This window comes from Corvus hawaiiensis, chromosome 4, assembly GCF_020740725.1.
Source record: "Corvus hawaiiensis isolate bCorHaw1 chromosome 4, bCorHaw1.pri.cur, whole genome shotgun sequence".
NCBI lineage: Eukaryota > Metazoa > Chordata > Aves > Passeriformes > Corvidae > Corvus > Corvus hawaiiensis.
In genome coordinates, this window is record NC_063216.1 from 14,601,009 (window position 1) to 14,622,651 (window position 21,643).

The following is a 21,643-nucleotide window of genomic DNA, read 5'->3' on the forward strand; positions in this document are numbered from 1 at the left end:
TATACACATGTTTTTTATCATGGGGCCTAGAACATCAAAATCATTAATTTAGCAATATTCAGTTGCAAGATCATTCTGTTTCTATGCACCCGACATCCACATCAAGAGGAATTAATGATTTCATAGTATATTACTTCAAACTGTGTAGCACATTACTTTAAATCTCTCCATACTTTAATTTATTCTTTCATTTCTGCATTTGATTATCTTTCTGTAAGTCCTATTTGTATTTCCCCCCATAAGGGAGAAATGCATTTAAACACCAATAGGAGCTAAAAATGCAGGTACAGTTTGCACTACACAACATAACACACACCACCATCATTTTTCATGCACTAAATAGCAGAAATAAGATTAGAACTGGGGGGGGCGGGGGGTGTTTCTCAAATGCAAAACCCTTTGCTTGCACTGTGCTGATTAAAAAGAATAAAAAAGACCAGTTTGATAGAACAATTTAGAATTCTCTGATTTGAAAGCAAGGCCAATATTACATGCTGGAAAATACATGGACCAGGATATCTGGCATGAAAGCACAACATAGTTACTACAGGTGTAGCAGACACATCATCTGTACGAGGTCCCTGGACAGAAAGTAAACATAGGATGTGAAAGAAACCATCTTAAAGGCAATCTCACCATAGAATGGAATCACATTGCTTTCAAATTCATCCTGAACACCACTGTGGATATTTTTCCCTATCTGAAGGCAAGCAACAATTTTTCTTTTCTTTTCTTTTCTTTTTTTTCCCCAACCTCAGATATTTACTAAAGGGTTTTTTCCAGTGACAAGTCCATATTTTCTCTTGCAAGGGTGATCCCAGGTGAGTTTTTCACCAACATTACCATAACGTCCAAACACAGCTAGACCTTCATGAGTGTTCTAACTTGGGAGATCTCCTCACCAGCATTATTTGTATTGGTTTCTGATGGAAGATAAAACATTGCTATGGCACCTGGATGCTCTGGTCCATCCAGGCTTTGCTCTGTGTTTTAATGCTTTGCTTTACATTTGAAATTTACTCCAGAATCCCCATGCTCAGAACTGGACATGTCCATTACAGGACAAAAGGTTACTCAAGATCCTGCCAAAGCACAGTATAGAGTTGTCCTTCATGATTATTACATTTATTTCTAGAAATATTTGCTAATCCAAGTAAAAGCAACAATTCAACAACTGCAGTGAACTCCCTGCTAACGGGGATTTTCTGTCCTGGACAATAATTTCACTTTCATATTTGTGGAACATCATTTCCTTAAAAGTGTGCTTGCTTTATAAAAATATTACATGAGGCAGCCTTTCTATTTTCAGGCTGTATCTATAAATGACTACTTCATTTAGGTTTCCAAACAATTCATATTAGGACTGCTTTAGAGCTTAAACTGATGGAGAATTCTACAAGTATAGAACTGCCTGTAAAGCTCCATCTCAGGAACTGTGTCAGCTGCCTTAAAAAGTGGAACAAAAAAGACACCAGGACTGCAAGCCACCCATCACAGACCAGTGCTGCTTTTCCAAGTGTCTGGCTACTTCCACCAAACTTCAGGCTAAACTTGCGTTTGGTAGGAAATGTTCACATTTAGTTAAAAAAGACCAAACTCACAATCACTTCAAGTGCAGCCAGCCAGCCAAAGAATAACTCTTACTCAGTGACTATTAATGAGCATTTATGGAATCAATTAAGGAGTTGTTGCTCACTCACTGTGCCACGTCAGATGCTGGTGGCAGTGGTGACTCCTCAGGTACCAGGTCGATGTCATCAGTGAAGCTGTTGGCCCGTGACATGTCTTGGGTGGGCCCTTCCAAGCATCTTCTCACTGCACAAATAATTTAAAGAAATCATAATACATTAGGGAGACAAATCTACAAGCTCTTAGCATGCCATATACATAGTTCAAACACAAGGAGGTTTGTCTTCTTGAGGGCTGTCTCCTGTGAACAGAAATTCACCACATCTGCAATATCAATGTGGGCATGACAATACAAACAATCAGACTTCCATTTCCTCACTCAACACCATTTGATATGTGTGCTTTAATACCTTTAAAACTATTCTTGAAAATGCTGTTATCATACAAACAGAATACTTGGAATCTAAGTGCTCTTTAGTCACTACAGTCACCAGTGTTCCAAATTTCTCCATGAGCCAGGAAGCCTCAGGTGCTTGGACACAGTTGGCTCTGCAGGATAACCATGGTGGGTCCAAGCTGTGCTGGAGTTTAGCTCATGTTCCAAGTGTTACAAAGGTACAAATTCCATTACAGATTTGGGAAACATATAATGGCCAATTCATGAAGGAGTTCACTAAGACACTGCAAAATTCAGAGAATTTTACCCTGTAAGTGGTAAAAGCTAATGTTTTATAAAAATCTACCCTCAAAACTCATTTCCATCCAATATAGGGCTGACTTCACCATAAATGTGCAGTGTACAGGTACCTGCCTAAGTTCAGCTGCATCAATATTCAAAAGCTATTTCTGCCACAAGTTCTCTTCAATACCTTTTCCTATATTAACTTTGTTCAAAAGCTATAAAGTATATCTAGCTTAAGTTGCTGTGATCTAAAAGAGGAAGTTCATTCCTGGTGATCCTAACATTTTCTAAGGAAGCTACCTGTAAATTTTAATTCCGATCATCCTTGAAAGCTTGGCACATGAGCTGGCAGAGTCTAACCTGGAAAATGGATATGATGAAACATACAAATTCAAGGGAGGAAAAAAAGTGTTTGTGGGTGTGGGTGAATCACTAAAATCAAGCATCAAAACAAGTAAAGACTAAATAGTGTCACTTGCATATGCTGTGGTAACAACCCACATGACAGAAATAAGAAACCTTGCCTCCTAGAAAATTAAATTGATGAAATTTAATCTGTTTAATTATTCTGTTAATTCCAAACCAATACTTTGGCTGGACTGCAATCAAGGTAAATACTAAAAAGCTTACAACACCAGAGCTTACTATTGGAAGAGCCATAACCCAAATGGCAAGGAGTGAAAATGAAGTCTATGGAATGGAATTATCAAACAGCATAATTGAACACTGACAAAGAACATAAGATTACAAAGCTGTTTTACTTACATCTGCTGCATTTAATCACAAATAAACTGTGTTTCCAGGGGAAACCCAAATCTTCCAGACACCAGGAGCATGAACTTCTGTGCTACCACAGCACTACTGAGACACTTTGGCTGTTCTAGAGGAGCTTTATTTTGTGAGACTTGACAGTGCTGCATTTGTCCTGATAAGACATTTTTCCTGTGAGAGAAGTGTGTGGCCTCATTTCCAGACAAAGTCTTGAAACACACAGGTCCAATATTTGAAGTATGGCTTTGGGAAGCACCAATCTCTGAACAAGTAACATGGCACATGATCACATCTGCAAAATTCAGCTGGGGGAGTTTTGGCTCCAGCTACAGTAAGGTTTTCCTCATAGGAAGTTACCAAAACTTGGGAGTGGGCCAAGGCAGAGTTAAATTGCTGTGCCCATATAAGGCACACCAGATTAAAAGGAAAACTGTGCATTGCTATCAATTCCTACTCCACAGTGAACTGCTGAAAGGGTCAGAGCAGGGCCTAGTTAATTCATGGCAGTTTGCCTCCTTCAGAGCACAGCATGGATACTAAAGTTACTGTGATGCATTTGCCATGAGAAGTCTTGGGATGATACTTCAGTCTTGTCATTTTAGGGCTCTGGTCCACATTGCTTTATCAAACGCCTCTCTGACTCATCACACCGCTGTTTGCAACCTGCATCCAGGCACTCCTAAAAATCCCCAAAAACCCTAATTGTTTACATTAGGCTTGCTAACTCCTTTCCTGAGAAGTGTTCCCTACCGCAATGTGCTCCACAGCACGGTGGCTCTGAGCAAAGGGGGCCAACTGCAGGAGCCGGTTCCGAAAGCTTCGCTTCCTCATGATTCCCGTGTGCTGTGCTGAGCGGCTCTGCCGTTCCTGCAGGGTGCACCTGGAGCCTGCTCTCTGACCAGGGCCCTTCTGCTGGGACATGTGGAACCTCATCCTGGGATTTAACTGCCTCTGCTTGGTTACCTGCACAACCAGGACAAGCTTCTGTTGTGTCTTTATGTAAGGCAAAAGCACTCAGGTTTTCCCTTCAGTAAGGACTGCTGTGATTGTCTGAGGCAGTCTCATTCCACAAGGAGGGCACATTTCATTCCTGCAAGCATTTTGAAAAAGGCAATGATGTGATTATGTATTCTATCCAAACAGGAGTTGTGCAACACATACTCATAGCTGATTTTATCAGCTGAATGGAACTTGCGTACTTAACTCCATAAAATTAAGTATTTGGGCCATGTCTCAGAGATTGCCTCACTGCTTCCCCTCTGCCCTCCCATGCTTCCATGGTCAGATCCATGGACAGAATGATTTTTGCCATTTTGGTTGCAGACTAGATTTATCTCAAAAGTATTAAATGAAAAAAAAAGCTGCTCACAGAAGTGCTGCTCTAATATATCAAGCTAACGCAGAAATCACAGCTCTGAGGCTCATCATATCTGGGTGGTGATATTATGAGACTCCCTACTACTCTCAGAGCCACTTGACTCAATTCAAAGTATTAGTTTTGTGAAGTATTAAAGCCATCACCAGAGAATACTTGTTTTATCTGTGCAACCCTAATAAAAGTTGTTTAATACTGATTTCCCTTTATCCTTTTATCACTCATTAATTCTATATGTTTCTGCTTTAAAATATTAACACATGAATAACATTTTCTGGTCCCTTAAATGTATGCTAATGGTAAATGCATGTTATACATGGTACTTTCTAAATATTTTCTGTCCTTTAAGTGACTGTCAGAATTGTGAGCAGTTATCTTCTTATTCAAAAAACTTTGGAACCAACTCAGTTTTTGAAGTTAACTCACTTTCCTTGAACTTTCAAAACTCATTTAGACAGCAATGTTCAGTCATAAATCAAAATTCCCGAAAATCACACTAAAAGGAACAATTTTTTTTTTTAATGTCAAGAAGCCTATAAGCTCCTGAGCAGTAAAGTAATTCATAATAATCATTCCTGATAGTGCTTTCACTTGGAGGAAATGTGGAGCATTATAATACATTCAACACATGGCAGTGATGTTTTCCAGAAATAAAACTCAAAGTTGTAAGGCCCAGCTACTACAGATGGTAGTTTGTAGCAGCTGCAGCTCAAGCCAGAACAACTCTGTCTTCCCTCTCTATATTTATTTTCATAAGATTTCCTTGTCCAAACTGACTTTATAGGAATTAATGCCCTACATTTGATGCTGCAGAGTAGTATTAAGCATAGGAGGCAAGGAAATTCGAAGAGGAAAAGAAAGAGGAACCATCCATCCTTTCCATGTGTTACTACTCAAGAGTATGAAGAAGCTGTACCTGTTTCATCATAAAATATATAATATTTAGTGAGCTTGAAAAGCTGGAAGCAGCAAATTGAAAATACAGAATAGTATCTACCACAGTACAACAAATTCCAGTGAACACCACAGACCCAGGGATCCCTGGAACAGATCAACAGATTAAATCAAACAGCAAAAAGAAAGCCAAGTTTCATATACCTTTAAATTTCTAAAATGGTGAAATCATAAAATAAACACATCAAAACATAACCCAGAGATATTTTTTGTAATGCTGTTTGGCTTTAGCTAACCTTAGATTCCTTATCTATATTACACTAACTTCTGTGTTTGTGTTATGGGGAAAAGGCAAGCTCCTGAATTATAAATGTGACAGAAAACAGGACTGTACTGTCATGGTCATTCCCCAACAGGCAATGCCCAGCAACAGCAGGACAAAATAACAAGGAAGATTTTGCACTATTCTCCTCTCAGATAAAGAAGGTGAAAAAAAAAGAAAAAGCAGGTCTCTTTCAGTGCCACTGTCTCATTATCACTTGCAGATCAGAAGCTGTTAAAACCCTCTCTCTCATAATGCCAGGCTGCACTGCTCAGTATCAGCAATACATAGGACATAAACATGATTTCGTATGTAAGGCTGCACCTTGACAGAAAATCCCTGGGATAACTACACTTCCTTTATCCACAGGGATGAACTGCCTGTGAGATCACTCTGTTACATCTTGTCTACTTCCCCGTGGCAGGAATTTGTATCATCTCACTTAAAAATACTGCATTTGTAAAGCTGTATAGAGGCAAACTGGTTTGGGGCCTAGCCTGGGACATCTCCAAATCCTTACTTTCCTGAGAAAAATAAAGGCAAGTTAACAGCTTATGAAAGCCCAGAGGCCTGGAAGTGTCTGACACCCGAACACCAGCTTGCTTTTAAAAGCCCTCTTCAACTTGCTTTTATTATCATTCATCTCAGCAGGCAAAGGGCATTCGAGCTCCTCTGAGGAGTCCCACTGGAATAATACAGCAAAACATAATTAGCATGGACTGAAGAATTTCTTTATCAAAGTTATAAGAACTTTACTGTGTGAAGCTCCAGTGGTGTCAGGAGTACACTCAGTGTTACTCTAAATAAGATATTGTTACTTTAGTTTCATGTAAAACTGTTACAAATCTGAGCATCTGAAGCTGTGATTTTTAAATCCTTACTATGCACTCAAATGTGAGCCATCTGCAAATGCCACACAGTCACATTGTCCCTTACACAACTCTTAGAGCTACAAGTGCCCAGCACAGTTAAAAAAGCTCAAGCTACTTTCTGTACCTAAATTTAGGCAGCTAAATTTATCATCATCATTCGAGATGTGGCTGATTCAAGTTCAGGACAATGCACAAGAATTGCATTTTGCCCCAAAAAATCCTGCAGAATCACACCAAAATTAATTAAGCAGTGGTTTGCCAGCAGAATAGAAATAAAAGTGCATCTGAAAAGGTGAATTGAGGAATAAGAATAAATTTGTATTTGCTGCAGACATGTTGCTAACTCCATGCAAAAAGTGCCAAGCACTCTTCCTGCTGTAGTTACAGATTGGGCTGCAAGTGTTTTAGATAAACTTCAACATCTGGTTTCCTGTGTATCTGATTTGAAACAATCAGCACTCAAAATGCACTAATGCTGCCTTTATTTGTTGTACATTCTTTTGTTTAGATAAGCCTGCAGGCCAAATTACACACTGCCTTACACCCCTGGAACTCAATCACTCCTGTAGGGCTGATGGGACAGCACGGGGATGTAAATGAATACCAACACATTACTGAAAATCACAAGGGCATGTAGCACTGGAAAAAGGCATGTAGTGCTGGAAAACACGCAGAGAGAAACAATTAAACATACTCTTGAATGCACATGAGGATGTGTTATCTACCCAGCTGCCTGAACATCCTTTTCAGACCTAGCCAATGAGAAGGATGCAATGCTCACCAAAAAAAAAAACAACCAGAAAAAAATCCACAAATTACAAACCAAACAAACAAAAAAATCCCAACAAACCCCAAACATTTTCTACAGCATCATAAATATGTCTACTTTAGAAGACATATTTCAAAACCAACTTCTTTAAATGCAGCATATCTGCCTAAAAAATTCAGCTGAATATTTTGTATGAAATAACTTGTAGAGTGAGCAAGTGTCCATTCTGCTGAACCTGTGCAATGCTTGGCACTCACTGACAATCAGGTTTGTTGACAGACTCAGAAAGTGGTCAGGGACCAACTGCACAAAGAGCTGCAAGGATCTCCTCATACACAGATAGGAGCTGTCAGAAGGCAACTGGGGATTAATGGAGCCCAGGAGAGAAGCCCTGCGGTGCTGGTGCCCCTCACTATCTGCTCAGATACCGAGCTGGGATCTCCACTGGGTTCAGCCCAGCCCCTTTCAGACCCACTAAGCACGGATTTCCCTTGCCAGTTTAATCTGAACAACATTTTTAAATGTATGTTGACTGTGCTGTGATAAAAGCATTCACAGAAACATGGAACTAAGTGACAAAAGAAAAGCTACCAATCTAGATACATGAACTTGTATATTTCTGGTTGTATTATAACCAGGATTGGTTTACAGTTTTCTTCATGGGAATGACTCACAATAAAAGGGATGGGGCTTGGAGCAACCTGGGCTAGTCAAAGGTGTCCCTGCCCATGGCAGGGGGTGGAACTGGATGACCTTTAAAGTCCTTTCCAACCCAAAGCATTTGGGATCTTCTAGTCTGTTCAGCTGAGTAAGGTGGAGGGCACAAGTTTCGTTGTAAGAATTAGAGGCTTTAAAGGCATTTCCATATGCATAGGAAAAGATCTGTGGCTGGCAGAGTTCCATTTACTCCTGAAATGCCACATCCTATCCCTTCTCCTGTGAGAGGGAGAAGGCCAGAGGGGGAAGCAGCCATGCAGTAAATATTCATATTATTGCCCAACATGCACTATAGAGTCATGGTTTGGCTTGGAAGGGCCCCAAAACAAGGAGGGCAGGCAAACAGGCAGCCTATAACTGAATCCTAGAGGGTTTCTCATTCTCAACCCAAATCACAGAAATCTCCCATCTCTAAAATACAAGGTCGCCTTCGTTTTAACATTTCCTCTCTCTGGGCTCTGCTCCTGAAAAGAAGTACTGCTTTTTTTGTTTTTGTTATGAAAGCTGTTTCTTCTAAAGAGACACAAAAAAAAGTGGACTTCCAAACCCATTCAAGTCTGTGTGGCTGTTATGGAAGGTATTAGTGGGTAAAGTCCGGCCAACAGGTTGGAAAACACATTTTCCTCGTTGGCTGGGGAAGCAAAGCATCAGAGATACCCAAAGAGTGAATTGCACAGTAGATACATTAATTAATAGCTATTAAATTGTGCCTCTTGGCAGCAGCAGAAGGATTATGACAGCAGGAAAAACAGAAATCTGCTTTTCATGATCACCTGAGGCCCAAATGCTGCCACAGCTGGTCCAGGAGGGATGTGACCAGGACACCTTTGGGAAAGCAACTAATAAGACAAGTGGCATTCAAATGATGTCAAGAGAGCAAAGTTTTTCAGTATTCTACAGCAAACTATTTTGACAAGCATTTCTTTATTCTCTTAAGACTTACTCTGTTTCTTTTGCTTATCTAACACAATCTTTGTGCCCACAAGTATTTTTAACATGTTTTTGAACTGGAGATACCATCTACACCTTGAGAATATGTTCAGAGATCAGCTCTCCAAGGCCAAATTCAAGTCACCAATACTAACGCATTTAACTTTTTAAGGCTGGAAAGACTTGACTGCTCATTTAGTTATTCTGAAGAACGAAATGTACAGCAATAACAGTGAAGAAAGTAAGACAAAAATAGCTTTGAAAGGGATCCTTCTTCACTGCTCGCCTTTCTTTTTTTTTAAAAGGACAAGAAGAACTTGACCTTAAACTGAAACAATTAATAGTCAGTGAAATGTAATTTGGCAGCTTGTTAGCTCCACAGGGAGAGCTCTTAACACATACAAACTCTTAGAATTACACATAGGGAATGTATCATGTAATATAAATATATAGAGTTACATTCCATTATGGGATTCAGAACTGCCATTATAGTAAAAGTATTTATTTTAACAAGGAAGTACAGTTTTAGTGTGGCTATTAAAGAAAATAAACCCGTCTGAAAACATTTTTATTTTTCATGCCTGTTAATGGTCAAAGCATACAAACTGCAGTGACAGTAAAAACAGAAACATCTTCTGAATTGTTGTCAATGTTTTGACTCACAAGAACACAAAACCCAATTACTGTAATTACAGTGAAATAAGCCACAATTATTTGCTGGTCTTATGCAGTTCTTGCCCTCCCACAATTGAACCCTTGTAGAACAATTTCCCTATTTACTAGTGTTAATCATGAATTCAATACCAACAATATTGTTACCAACCTGCCTGTTCAGAAAAAAAAAAAATCTGTAAATTAAAGTAAATCTTAATAGTAGAGGAAATAATTTTTGTGTTTGTCCTTAAGGCCAAAACAAGTTCAATAAAATAATCTGTAGCTGTTGACTACACTAAATTAAAACTATTCCAAACTAAAGCTTCAGCTGTTATTTCATACATTCCAGGTGTAAAGAAACAACATTTTATAGGAGTATTCTCTACTTCGAATATATTTGCTCCAAATACTTGTTATATCTTGAATGTAAGAATATTTTAGGTAGGGCAGTAATTTGGGTAAGAGTCTAAGTTGCAACTGCTAAAAAGAGAATTAAAAGTAGCCATTGTTATGTGTACCAATACCATGAACATTTTGACAGATCTTCAGATCATAGAATTCAAACTGAAACAAGCACAACCCCTCCTCACAATAAGTTATCTTCCTAAAAATGCTGCAAATTAACTGATCACATTTTATTTAAAATTAAATTCATGGGGTCTTCAATTCTGTACTTCAGAGCTCAGTCAGGATGTGCATTCTTTATTAATTCCAATTTCTCCATATTTCTTATTCAGAACTTCCACTAGAAAATATTTATAATTAAAGAGCTTTAAAAATACTCTAAAGAAGTTGTTAAGCTTTTGCTGCTACAACTAAAATTCAAATGTTTTGAAACTCAGATTCTGAGAAGACCCAGAGTAGTTACCTCTTCTACACTCCCAATAGTAACCAAAAAAGTTTGTATGACAAGGGAATGGTGGTATTTAAAACTGAGACACAACCCTAAGGTGGAACACGCCCTCAGAGGCCTAAAGTCTCTCTTTACTGATGACAGTGTAGAAATAAATTTGAATGTGTCCTGCAGCTCTTGGGACTGAGGGTGACCTCTGGCAGCAGGCCATGACTTTTCTGTGACAGTGAGAACCACAGAGATGTCACGAGACAAAGCTCTTCTCTCCCTCCACCAAGGGACCTGCATGAAGAGGATTAAAAAGTTCACTCTCAAATACACCCTGAACTTGTCAGTGTGAGTGACCCCAGTGCATCTGTAGGGGACACATCCTCCAGAGGAGGTGAGTAAGGAAGCCCTGAGAAGCAGGGAAGTGGGAGATCATTGCTAGTGCTGAGATTGCTGTGTACAACAGTCAGTGCAGTACAGACTGGCTGTAGATTCTGACACTCCCAGAGAGAAATCTGGATGAATGCTGAATTTCTGGAGTGACTTGACTGAGATCAGCATCTTCAGGGAAAGGAGATACAGTGCAAATTACAGCAGATGTGTGTTTTCTTACCCTATCAGTCCCATTACAAAGCTTTGGTTCCATCCAAGCTTTTTTAAACCACATTACTGAGGACTGAGACACAAATTCATCTTTGCTATGTGTGAAAATAACACGGCTCAATTCTCGTTCTTAGTGCTATTAATCTTATTATTTATCACACTCATCATTCCCTTTTTAATATAAACACACCATTACAGACATGGAACCCTAACAGAGCCATCAGGGGAAAACCCAGCTTCATGATACCATCTCGATTTCCAACCAAACATTTTAATTTTAACAGCAACAAAAAAGTGTCATTTGTTTTCTAATCCATCCATCCAAATCCATTTGTTTCCTAACCAACATCCAACATTAATAGTTTCAAACACATTGTCAAGATGACAGAAATTGCAAATGTGCTCAGGACTATCTGCTTTGTGTCACTGACCAACCAAAGATGCTCTGCTATGTGTTGGCAGGCAAACCCTTGCAGAATATTCCCTTCCATCTTCTGTGGCATGAAAGATTCAGATACCACTCATTGTCTTAATTTGGCTGGAGAATCCAAACAGTGACTTCCAAGTTCCATCTTGTCCTATCATACAATCATATGATAACTGGAATAAAAGTTTCTCTAGAATAACTTAATTGGAGCACTTGGATATTTTTCTTTTTTGCTTGTAAAAATGAACAGAAAATTGTTAAGTTGCTCTTTTTAAGTAAACCAACAAATATGTTCATATCTGAAACAAGAGATCGCTCAAGACTGAGCTTCTTTTTGTCCAGCAAAACAAATATTTAAGACTTCTCAAGTGCTTATTCAGTAGTGGTTTGAAATAACCATTTCACTTCCTCTATTAAATATGGACAAAATAATAATTCACTATATATGCACATCTATATTTTTCTGTAAGTGTATTTAGGGGATAGCAGGATTCCCTGGCCACCCAGATGCAGAGTACAAGCCATCCCAGGATGGTATGTACCACTGCTGAGACAAAAAAACCCCCACCTAGATTGGCCTAATATCAGATAACAACACAGCAGGACAAAGAACTGCTTTATGCACTGCCTTGTCTCCAGCTGAGGTGAAGAGCAGATGCACAAGGGCAGGACAAATACACAGTGCTGGCTGCACACAGAACATCCTATGGGCTGCAGCTGGGGCACTTTCCAAGACTGAGGTGGTATCCAAGGATTCTTGATGGGGCTTCTGACACAATAAATTTGTTCACGTGGTGTTAAGAAAACACCACAATTTGTTTACACTGATTTTAGTGCAGATATGAATGTGCACTTGCCCAGTGAATAGAAAATTCATGCAGTAGCCTCCAACGCTGTTAATATTGCTACAGGGGGAAAACATGCAACACCAGTGAAGCAGCATGTCACAGCCCTAGAAAGGTAGAATATAAGCAAAATTAATTCAAATAAAGTCCCAGAGGAAGGTGTTACAGACTCTGGAAATAACGAAGGCATAGCCCAAGAGGTAAGTTACTGCTCTGGGGAGGATAATGCAAAGACTCCTATTACAATCCTAAAGCATGGAGACCCAGGCTTGTCACTGCCATTCAAACTCTTGGAAGCACAGAGGGTACCAAATGTTTCACCCAAGGACTGGAGAGATTTGGTTTCAGATCAATAGGGAGAAATTAATGCCTTGTTCCCTACCTCCCCTCACCCCTTCCTTTCCACTGATGCTCACATGCAGTTATTTCCTTATTCTGAGCACTGTCTATGTTTTGCTGCTGGGGAAACCTCTCAAATCTCCCCCAAATGGGTGCCTTATGAGCTGGCTTTGCTATAAATGCTTTAGTGCTCCCTTATCCAGATTTGGATACAGCCCTTTCCCCATCTGAGAGTCAGATTTAGATGTGTTGAAGTTACAAGTGACTGGAACACTTGGTGGGTGTAAAGCACTGACCATTTCTGGCTTTTCAAAGGTGATGATGATGATGATGATGATGATGATGGGGTTTGCTTGCATGGCACAGGATCTCCTCCTTGATGCCCTACCTCCCCCAGCACAGTTTCTTCAGACAGCTGGCAGAGAAGTTAACAAGATAAACATTGGAAAAATCTCTGATAATTCCATCTCGTGTAGAGAAAAACTGCTTGGCCCAGGCACAGCAGCAGCTGAAGGCAGGGAGGGAAAGGGAAGACTGTGGATGTGTCACTGCACCCAGGGAAATGGGAACACACAAAAACCCATTCAATGCTGAGAGGGCAGATGTGGAGGTAAAAGAGGCAGCACAAGAGAGCATCAGGAGTCTCCTTAAGAAGCCTTATTCTGAATTAAATTCTTTCAAATAGTAAGCAATAAACTTGTTCAAATTAATTTTTTTATTAGAAATTACTGCTGAAACAGCCTTTACTGACTCCAACTTAAATTGCCTTGCTTTCCAATTACAAGAGAAGTCCAGGAAGTATTTCAACCCTCTTTCCACTACAGCCAGTTCACATCCAAGACTGGCATATGCTAACACATTAATTTATGTAGCAAAGAACATCTTTACCCCTTCAAGGAGAATTAAAAAGAAGATGACAGCAAATAATGTAAATTGAAGGTCTTTACCAGGCAGAAACCCCATAAAGCCATCACTACCTTACCCAAGTAGATCTCTAGCAGCTAAAAGTGACTTTGCTCATCTGGCCTATCAACAGACCTAACTGTGTTACCAATGTGATTCTACCTCACTAGAAACAGTGCAACCACAGAACTTCTGGAGATCCCATTTCTCCAGGAGAAAAAACAAAACAAAACCAAAAAAGCAACAAAATCCTATTTAACACACTTTATTGTGGTCAGGCAGGCTTGAGTGTATTTTTTTGTATGCTTTCTGCTCACCAGGCTTTTTAAATTTACCCCTGTAAGCCTTCAGCTGCTGGACCCCTGCATATACCAAAATCCAGTGCACACTCTGTCCTCTCTCTTTTACAAGGTTATAGGAAAAGGAGCCAATCTGAGCCCTTCACATAAACAGCAAGAGAAACTTGCAGACTTTATCTAGGGCTGCCCTTGGTCCAGGACAGCTCATTCAGCACAAACTAATCTAGGATGGATCCAGGTCAACCTGACCTGAAAGGATCTTAATTGGGTTAGTACAACCAGCTCTAGATATCCCATTGCCATGATTTGATTCACCCCATTCCAAACAGTACGAAAAAGCCACCAGCAACAAACACTGGAATTATGCTGCTTAAGGTTTGTTGGTTTTTTACAACTGGAATCAAGTTCTGAGAACTCAGCATAATATAAGAGTTAAAGGAACACAAATAGACCCAAAGGGTCAGAGCATGGTTGCAGTTTACATACTCATGAGGCAGATCCAGGACCAGGCTGTGTGCAAGCCAGAATTCCACAAATTAGTTATCAGAATTGTATTACAGATGCTCTCCTCATAATTCACCTTACCCAAAGGGGAAAAAATATTCTTCTCCTTTGACATGGACATTAAGTCCATGTCAGACCACAGCAAGAATGAGAGGGAGGAAATCCAGGAGGGTTTTTTTCTGCTTGATGGTGGATTATCACTATTACAGATGAAAAAGACAAAAATAACACATCATTAAAATAATACACTATTTTAAAAGCCATCAGCATTGCTTTATATTCCCAAGCTGGCTACTTTCTGTTTTGGGTAGAACTAATCACACCTGTAATTTTCTTCATAACACAAAACAGGAGGTGCCACAAAGGAGTTTTATCCACATGAGCATGGAAGGGAAAGTAGAACTCCCTAATAAAGGGGGCAAAGCAGAGAACAAAGGCTATCCTGGAAGTTCATCAACCTCCCCCACCTCTATGGGCCTTACCCCAGAGAAATTCCCACAGAAATTATGGCCAGGACTACCGGGATATTCACTGCAAAGTTCTCTGGGTAGAACACTAAGAAGAAAGAGCTTTTTTCCAGAGACAGTTACTCACTCATGGTTTCCAAAGTGGTTCTTTTAAAAATATAAATGCTCTCCTGCAAGTGAACACAATTTATATAGAAAAAATACATATTTGAGTTTTGCCAACTTCCCTTGTAAAAAGGAATGCATTGTGTACACAAAACATTGCTTAAATGCATGTTATTTTTCCAGGTATCTCCCTCTGAGTGGATTTTTAACATGGCTTCCATTTTATCAAGTATTACTATCCAAGTCAGTCTTGAGTTTTATTTAACAGAAAATTCAGCTAAAAGCAGGTATCATAAGCTATCTACTATAAAAATCCAACTCCCTAACTCTGCAGGAAAGACTAAGACTTTTAAGCAAAACCATTCCTAGGTAATAGGCAGAAGCTTTTTACAACCTCAAAATTTACTCATAATTCAACATTGCATTCTATCAAAAAAGTAACAAGGTCAAATTGCTTCATCAGTTGTAGTCAAGCACTGCTAAACAGCTCAGAATTTGGCCCAATTTTAATCAATACAAATAAACAGTCTCACTCACTTGGAGATTTATTAACTCTGATCAATAGATTTCATACGACAGCTGCACAAGATCAACCAACGATGCAACCTATACAGAACACTGCAAATATTTGCTCATTGGGAAATTACTGTTGTTTCCTCTTCTCTTTCCAAAAGATAACAGTATTGCAAAACATGATTTAGCCAAGTATTCCAATGCTAAAGGTGCACCAGTTGTATGTACACAGCAGATTACTGGACACTCCAGAACTGAAGGGGAATCAGTTCCAGATGTTTTCTACTGATTAAATTCAGACCAAGCAAGGTTAAGCAAATGACAAGCAGCTGCTTTTCTTTTTTGCCATAGTCATGACAAATCCCCTTAGAGTTCTAACTGACTCTAAGTAGCAGACACTGGGTGCAGCACCTTTTTTCCCTGGGTTTTCATGGTTAACAGAGACTGTGAACAGCCTCCCTAGCAACTAATTGTTCTCACCCCCAGTCTGACAGGTTTTATGCAGATAAAAATTAAAAGGAAGAAGCTCAAAAATAAAAACAAACAAACAAATATTCTTTGAAATACCCCAGTGATGTAAACCCTAAATCACAGCTCCTCTCACTGCACATACTGCTGTCTACTGAAGTAAGTCAAAGTAGAACAAAAGAAATATTAAGGTGTCACTAAACCAGGCCATGGCTCAGAGCAACACAGGCATCACCTTTATGACCCATCACTTCATTTCAAACAGGGAAGAAACATTTTTTACCATGTATAGAGGTTGAAACAAAGCTTTACTTCTTAGGCTTGTCTCCTATTTATCCTCAGCCATTCAGAGGTTTTTTCACACCTGATAGGATTAAACTGAAATAAAGACATTGTGTGTGTGTGTGTCCTTAAGCAAACTGACAGGTCAGATTTTCCATCCCAGCATTTATTCTGAGCAGGGCAAGGAAGCATTTCCAAAGCACAGAACTTCCAAATTCCTTCCAAGGCAAATATTCCCATGGAGTTGTGGTTGGGAAAATCTGGAAAGAACAGCATGCACGCCTGTATATCAAAATTATTTCCCAAGCACTGTCTTTGACTGCAAAGAGCATGCTGTGTAAAGGGACACATGAAGCACAGTAAATGGTTTAGAAGTGGCTACACCTGGCTACTTCAACAGGGAGCAAAACCAAAAAAAAGGGAACACTCAGTCTTTTCTTCTCTGTTTCTCAGCTAATGGTCAGTATATAGGGACACAGCCCTGCCCCCAAAGAACTAGTGTTTATTTTGCTTCTAATTATGGAATCTTTTCAGCATTCCCAGCTGACACACACAACTGAAGTAAGCAAAATACAGGCTTTTCAAGACATTAATTCACTTAGATTAAAAGAATATTTTGAGGAGTAGTAAAAGTATATTTACTACTCCACCATCCACGTAAAACCAGTTTAAAAGGCTATAATTTTTTAGACATGATGCCCTGATCTCCCACAATAATGTTTTGTCATTTCCATAAGAACAAAACCAAATTTTTGTGGCTAAAAAGTAGCTTTCCATTCTAGATTAAATCACATCATCTTTTCCCCACAGAGCATTCACTACATCTCCTGCAAAAATTAGCTTTTCTTGCAAAAGGTGCCATCCCTGATTACCACTCCTCCTTGTTTATGCTATGGATAAACAACTGTGCAAGCCCATGTTTAATCCTGCATTGACTTATTGTGTTCTCCACTTCTGTAATGCTGCGTCAGTCTGAAAACATTTCATAAAGAGTTAGGACTCACAGCATCTCCGTGACAGAGACAAGACTTATACTCATGTAGCAGACGGTGCAACCGAAGCACAGTGAGTTAACTGTCTGCCCGAGGTCACCCCGAGAATCAGTAACAGAATCCAGGAATCCAGCCCACCCTCCTCAGCACGGGATGAGCCTTGGACAGCCAGCCCCAACACCAACACAAGGATTCCAGCAGGGCCTGCTGTGATGTGCTGGGGTTTTGTCACTGCCTTTGATCCTCACTTTAACCCATTTCACTTGTGGAAAAGGGTTTGAGACAAAAGCTGACAATTCTGGGCTTTTTTTACAAAACCAGTACACACACACAAAAAAAAAAAGGGGAAGAAATGCAAAAAGTTGTCCTTATTCCCATTTATAAGAACCTGCTTCTCACCTTCAGTAAAAAGGCTCCATGTTGGCTCAAAAATGCCTTCACTTCCATGCAGTCACCAGGGAACTGCAATGAACCTCACAGTCCACAGCACTATAGCTGCATGCATGTCACCACCACTCTAAATGCTGGCTGGGATTCCCCCCTCTCCCTGTTTCCTTTTTCTCATCCACTGGATTGCATGGACATGTGCCTTGCAGTTTGAAATTAAATTACTGCAGTTTGAAGTTTGGGCTTTGGCACATTAGAAATGGCACAATGTTCCATTTTCACACTGGGGTGAGACTGTTGCTACCTCCCTGAAACTTAGCAAAAAGATGGAATTCTTAAGTAGCCATAGTGAGAGAAATCCAAACTGTGTAGCACATCCTTATCTGTATTTTTAAGAGCATGTTTCAGAGACTGTTTTCCCAGACTACCTTAAGTTATATATTAGTTCCCCATTCCCAACGGCACAAGCTGCAGGACAATTTTTAATATTAAAGTAACTTGACTAATTAGAAAAATCATGGTCTTAACCAGGGTTCCCTGCCCTCCACAAAGAAGGAAAGCTCAAATCCCAATTTCCCCTCTTTTCCTACTCTCTCCAAGGCTGCCTTTGCTTCCCCAAAATGATTTGGTCCACCTGACCCCAGGCAGGGCAAGTGCAGCAAAGCTGTCCCAGCTCCCTGGAGCCCAACACATCCCTCAACACCAGAATGGAGTTATTTCTTCCACACTGTGGGGTCATGTCCCATAAACAGCTGGTTAATAGACTGGAGATCAGGTCAAGCAGCTGCTGGATATCAAAAGTGTGGGGACAGATCACTGCAGGGAATTTGTGATCCAGGATTAGGGGGGAGACAGGGCAGGAGCATCCCTACCCTGGGGAAGGCTCCCAGGCCGCCTTCCAGAGTTCTCTCAGCCACTTCTACAGAACAGAATAAAAATCCCACTCTAACCCATGGCCTGGCCCCTCAATGGGTTTATCTGATAGCACCTGAGGCAGAAACCTCTCTAAATGCATTTGTCATTTCAACAGCAAACCTCTGGTAAATGTTTTGTTAAGTATCATATTCCAGCACGTTTTCATCCACTGTACAGGAGCCTAAGCCAGTTTTCTAGGCTATAATCCAGGCCCTGTGTTCATGCACACACACGGATGATACAGGAAAGGGTGACTTAAATCAGTATGAAAATTGTCTTCTGCTTATCTCCTACTTAAAACGCACATTGCCACATCAGAGGAAAAACAAAACCCACTCGATCTGACATGATTGCTCATGACTAATTCATGTTCCCTGTTACTTATTTCCTTCCTACTGACTGGCTTGATTGTGGGTGGGTTTTTTCCTTTTATTTTTCCTTCTTAAATTCCTCCTTCCCTTGGAGCCAAGCTCCAAAATTGAATATATCTGGGGATTGTTCTCGCAGATAAGGTGAGGGGAGAGTAAGCTGTTGATGGACAGGGGCTCAGTGCTTTCCTTCACAAGGGCAGGTCATCCTCTCTCAGGACCCACTCCTGAAATCCAGATCCAAAACTGAAAACACCTCATGACTGCTCCTGACAGAGGAAGACTGTACCTCTACTTGCCCCAAGTATCTTACAGTGCTTATATCCCTCTTTACTTCCTGCTTTACATATTCATATTAGTTAAAACCACCACCCTGTAGGCTCCTCATACAGACATCTGACACCACACCCTGATTCACCTCCTCAGGTGCTCTGCTCCCCTGTCCTGCCTGGCTCTATGGCACATCTTTCTTGAGATATGCTAAAACTCTACACTCAGATGCACACAAGGTACTCCCCCAAACTCCTGGGAGATACCCTCACTGCTGGGCCTGGAGAGACACCCTGGGACTGCCTCTGCCTCCCCTCACCAGCTCCCTCCAGCAGCAGAGCCCAGGAGTCCCCAGGAAGCCAAAGCCTCTTTCCACAGCAGGACCTGCTTTACCCTCACTGACCACACCTGGGGCTGCCTTAGCCCCATCATCACCCATCCTTATTGACCCCACCTAGGGCCACCCCAACCCATCAGGAAGGGGGTCAAAGCAAGCACATCCGCCCTCCCCTGCCCACAGCCCCAGCTCTGCACACAGGGTAAAGGGGAGGGACACAAAAAAAGATATTTAGAGTGTGGTCCTTTCTCAAAACACCCTTTTCTTTCTTTTTAACACCCTTGTCTAGTAGAGACATTTACATTGTCACACACACAGCTACTTGCACGTGGGGAATAGCTATATTTCATGTGTCTTATCTATTTTCACTTAGATCTATTTTCTCTTAAACCTATTTAGATGTAGACACATTTACATATGCATGAATTAACCACTACATCTCATATCTATTCAACCTTATCTCAATTTACACTTCTATGTTTACATTTATGTATCTGTTTAGGCTGGGTCAGTTTACACTTCTCTTTAGATTGTATATTAACACATTATATATATGTATAATACATAATATATATATTAATATATATAATATATAGTATATATATTTCTTATTGCACAGAAAATCGTTTTTGACCAGATATGTTTAGAGTTAAATATTTATATTTCCATCTAATTACATATCAGCCTGTTTAGATTTAGATATCTCTATACACTTATATATAACCTCTGTCAAGATTACATATATCAGCTACTTTTACCCTGCAGTGCAAAGCAAATGTAGATGGTTCCAGCTGGACAGAAATTTTGTATTTTAAATTATCATCCTGCATCTCAGCAGCCTCCTGTCAGGGCTGTTAGTGGCTCTCAGGTTCCTTCTGATCATTCCCTGACTCCTCAGCTGTTTGCTTTGCAGGCCCAGGGAACTAAAACCCACCTGACTTGCGCATCTTTTCCAGTCCTTTCTCTTCTGTTCTAACTTTATTTGCTTCTTACTGAATCATTAGCTAATAGCTAGTGACACAATTTGTAGTGTCAATTTTGGCAAATTCAGTGTTAATTTTCAGGAGAAAGAAAAGATTATTAACTGTTTCCTGACACCATGACTGTGTTTACACTTCACGGCTGGTATCTGGGCCAAACTTTCATTCTGCAAAGATTTTCATCTCAAGTTTAGACTGTTAAGGAAAAGCTCACAATTTACCCAGATCATTCTCATCTTTCCTAAGCTTTGGAAAAGCTGAAGCCTGGGATATTCATGGGAATTCACTAAGGAGCTCCTGTGTCTCCCAAGTTATTCTGCGCTGGATTAGCACTGCTGGTAAATTTGCAGGACCTGAGAGATGAGGCGTCTCTGGCTGCTCTGTCCAGACCTTCCCTGACCTGCCCCTGATTTAGCTGTGACAGCAATTTCTCTAATTGAGCAGGTGTCTGTATCTGGTTTTACTTCTGTTTATCTTTGTGTTGCACAACCATGCCTCTCTATCTGCAGCAGTTATTTTAGTAGGATGAGATATTTACAACCAAATAATGACAGAGTTTACAGAAATACAGGCTGGGCAGAATATCAGAGGCCTTGAGAAGTGGAAACACAGGATGCAGTGTGTGAGTACAGGCAGGAGATAAGAGATGGGGCACAGGCTTGGCACTGGAGACCCCACAGCTATAAACAATTCACTAATGGTCAGTTAAAATAAAAAGCAGTCCTGAAGCAGGACAAAACTGGTTGTAAGGGTAACAGAGAACAAATAAATTCTATTTCACACACATAAAACGGAACATAACATGGTAATTTCAGATGAAACCTGGAGCTGCACAGCAATGAGGAAATATGTCAGAGGGTGTTAGGAAACATTTGTAAGTGACCCCAAGTGGATCCCAGGAGAGAAAGGAGAAACCGTCACGACAAACATCATATTCCTCCCTGTTAAGGACATGAGATTTCAACAAGTCATTGTGTGCTTCCCCTCTTCCTCCTGCAGCAAATTATATCCAGGAACTGGAGGAGCACAAATACCAGCAAAACAGGCAGAAATTTAAAAGCAAATTCTACAGTTTTAATTGAATTTTTACTATAGCTGCAGTTTTAATTATTAAATAAAACACACTGAATTTGATTCTCTTTTGTAACAATTAGATCTGGACTAATTCAGTCAAGATTTCAGT

The 21,643-nt window shown here is 40.2% G+C and overlaps 1 protein-coding gene across 1 annotated transcript in view; it reads right to left on the reverse strand.

Annotated features, from left to right (window-relative positions):
* The window catches only part of LOC125324587 (potassium voltage-gated channel subfamily KQT member 1-like), a 92,750-nt gene that overhangs the window by 13,148 nt on the left and 57,959 nt on the right, over nt 1-21,643 (reverse strand). The window contains exon 12 of the mRNA XM_048300625.1: nt 1,701-1,815. Coding sequence (XP_048156582.1) covers nt 1,701-1,815 — 115 coding nt within the window. The remainder of the gene's footprint in view (nt 1-1,700; nt 1,816-21,643) is intronic.